We start from the raw sequence: 3,229 nt of genomic DNA, 5'->3' as shown, positions 1-3,229 counted from the left end.
ACCATTTTCGTGAATGCATGTGTCACATCAAATTTTATCCCATATATATATATATATATATATATATATATATATATATATATATATATATATATATATATATATATATAAACCAAAATCAATGTCCATAACTCTCATTTTCACTTCAAAAACATTCCACATTTTGTCTCAAAAATCATACTCACGTCTTCATATCTTCATATCATTTCGAAGAAGACCTTCAAACCTTCAAACTTCTCAAGAACATCAACCAAATTTTCCAGGAAACTATTTTACATAGTTTGATTTCTAAGAAAACATTGTAAGTTTTCTTACATAATCTAGTGTTATATAAACACTTTAATTGTCATTTCACTAATTTACAAACTATATCATGTATAAATATTATTAGGATACAACTATTTTTCACATATCCTTGAAGAACATCGTCACCATTTTCGTATATGGCCAACAACACACACCTGATGTGAGTTCATACCTCTATGTTTTCACGATTTTTCTATGTTTTAGGGGGGGGGGGGGGGGGGGGATACAAGTAAAACACAAGCAACCTTTTGTTAACATTCAAACTATTTCAAATTGTTTCAATCGTTATTTTGACCATATATATATATATATATATATATATATATATATATATATATATATATATATGTATAATTGAGATTTTACGAGCTTAGGACTGGTGATTCCACCTCAACTCCTGTTTCTTAATGGTTGTGGGCTTATAGTAGAATTACTTATTTCGACTGTCTTTTCAATCTTAATTATGTAATATATATATATATATATATATATATATATATATATATATATATATATATATATATATATATATATATATATATATATATGGTCGGTCCGTTGATTTTGAAGACCTTATATGAAAAGTAAAAATAACCCGGTAAATACAATTTTTTTATATTTAAGAAAAATAAATCTAAAGAAAACTAAAAACTAAATAAAATTATCTAAAAATGAAATTATGTAAATTTATAAAATTTGAGATGTGAAATATATAAAATTTGAAAACCAACTTACTAAAACGATTGAATTCTAAATACGAAGGATCAAAATGTAAATTTAGAAATGAATTACATAAAAAGCAATCAAATGTAGGGTAATAGAGTTTAATTCTAGTAATTAGGAGAGATAGTATACTTTGCCAATTGAAGTAAATTTCTTTTTTGAATAATTTGCATCCGAATAATTTTTTATTTCTTATAAATTACAAAAAAAAAAAATGAAATTTTATATATCGTTAATATACAAATTAAATTCAATTACGTAGTTATATATATATATATATATATATATATATATATATATATATATATATATATATATATATAAGTTTCTTTAAAATTAATAAATATTAACTACCAAATGAGCAACTTAATTATGATATCAACAATAGATCAACGAATCAACAATACAACATTAAGCAGCATGTTTTGCTTACAATAATAGTTTTTTTTAAAAACATCGACATATTAACGAGATTATTTGAAATTACGTGGATTAATTAAGCCAATTTCACGTTAAAACACTTAATATACAAACAATGACGTCTCTTCTTACCTTTACAACCGCAATCGCTCTTTTGTTCCTTTAGCTTTGAAATCGTCTCCTCGGCCTCTTTCAACAGCATATTCAGTCCTTTAATCTGTGACTTCATTTGTACAATCTCCTTAACTATGTCTGCTGTTAGATCTTGTTCTTCACTTTTGGACTTCATCTCCACCATCTTCGGGATGACATCAGTAATCACCACCTTCAGTTTCTTCTCATTGTGAGTATCCTTAGAATTGAATAGTGAGTCGATATCCTCAAGGGTCATATCTTCAGATGCAAACACCCTTTGAATCAAGAACTTTTGCTTGACAATCGTGTCAGTTGTAGGCAGTATCGTACAAGATTGCCTTGTGACTTTAATTTCACAGGTTGAATCTGGTTTCAATATTCCTTTATTTGGTCTTACACAATACAGTTTTGGGTCTGTTGTTTTGACCTTAAACGCGATGTATCGATTGGAGTTGTTAGTGAGGTTGAGCATGCATGAGATCTGCTTCTTTGGTTCGAAGATGAAAGTGAGTTCGCTAGGGTAAATCTCCCCGAATTCTTCAGCCATGTTTAGATGTCTTGAAATGATATTCGTTGATAAATGGTTTATAAAACCTCTTTTCCTCTAGACTTGGTCGACGGTTGTCCTTGTCAACTTGTTCTTATGAAATTTGCCCATAATTCCCAAGGTAAACTCCTTGACTATGTCGTATATAATTATTCTTTTAATATTAATATATTAAATAATATAGTTTCAAAATAAGCCGGAAAGCCTGATGTTTTTTCTCAACTATTTCAATTTGAATTTTCAGCATCGATGGAGAAGAAAGCGAAAAGAGTTGGATGGAGCCATTGAAGGAATTCCACAATCGATGGAGAAGAAAGAAAAAGAGGGAAGGTTAATTGGATGATATATCGAATTGTAAAAAATCAACCACACGATTTGTGGAGGATTGATATTCATTATATAGTAAAGAATACAACACTAATTTAGGATAATTACACAAAATAAAATAAGGGATGTACACAATCCTTGACAAAAAAAAAATACAAATATTCATCTAATAAGATCCTGCATGGCACTACAAGGAACGAGGCCTATGCCAACGACTTTTTCAACACTTATGCCGACAACATGTCGTCGGTAAAACCTATAGTGACGACTTGTCGACCGTACAAAGTCGTCGGTATAACTCTGTCGGTAAAAATCGAAATTGTCGTCGGTATAGTTGTCGTCGGTACAGATCCATCTATGCCGACGACTTGTCGTCTATAAAGGATCGTCGGGAAAGATTTTTGAGGTAAAAAAAAAAGTTTTATTTATAAACCTATACCGACGACTTGTCGCCGGGAAAAGTTTCCAACAGTTTTTATAGGTAAAACCTATACCGAAGACATGTCGTCAGTATAAGTTTTTTTTTTTAAATAACTAAAAAACAAATCTTCATCTTCAAAATAACAAAAAGATTAACAAAATAAACATAATAAACATCTACTATAAAAATTAGAAAAGAAAAAACAAATCTTCATGTACAAATCTATAATTATAAACATGAAATCAAACATATATTAAATTTCAACAAAAAAAAACACTAACCTATTTTGTTCTTCTTGATGTGATGGTCGGATTTGATGGTGGTGGCTGGTGGGCACCGGAAAAGCACAA

At 29.1% G+C, this 3,229-nt stretch overlaps 1 protein-coding gene across 1 annotated transcript; it reads right to left on the bottom strand.

Moving 5' to 3' along the window:
* Window positions 1–1,525: 1,525 nt before the first annotated feature.
* LOC145098731 (vesicle-associated protein 3-1-like) lies at window positions 1,526–2,131 on the bottom strand. Its single transcript, XM_079036340.1, has one exon. It carries the CDS (start codon window positions 2,129–2,131, stop codon window positions 1,526–1,528), a length of 606 nt encoding a protein of 201 aa, XP_078892466.1.
* Window positions 2,132–3,229: the final 1,098 nt, after the last annotated feature.

Source organism: Lactuca serriola, chromosome 4 (assembly GCF_051521515.1).
Source record: "Lactuca serriola cultivar US96UC23 chromosome 4, Lser_US96UC23_V15, whole genome shotgun sequence".
NCBI classification, from domain to species: domain Eukaryota; kingdom Viridiplantae; phylum Streptophyta; class Magnoliopsida; order Asterales; family Asteraceae; genus Lactuca; species Lactuca serriola.
The sequence above is the reverse complement of the archived record's forward strand: the minus strand, read 5'-3'. Positions and strand labels throughout refer to the sequence as shown.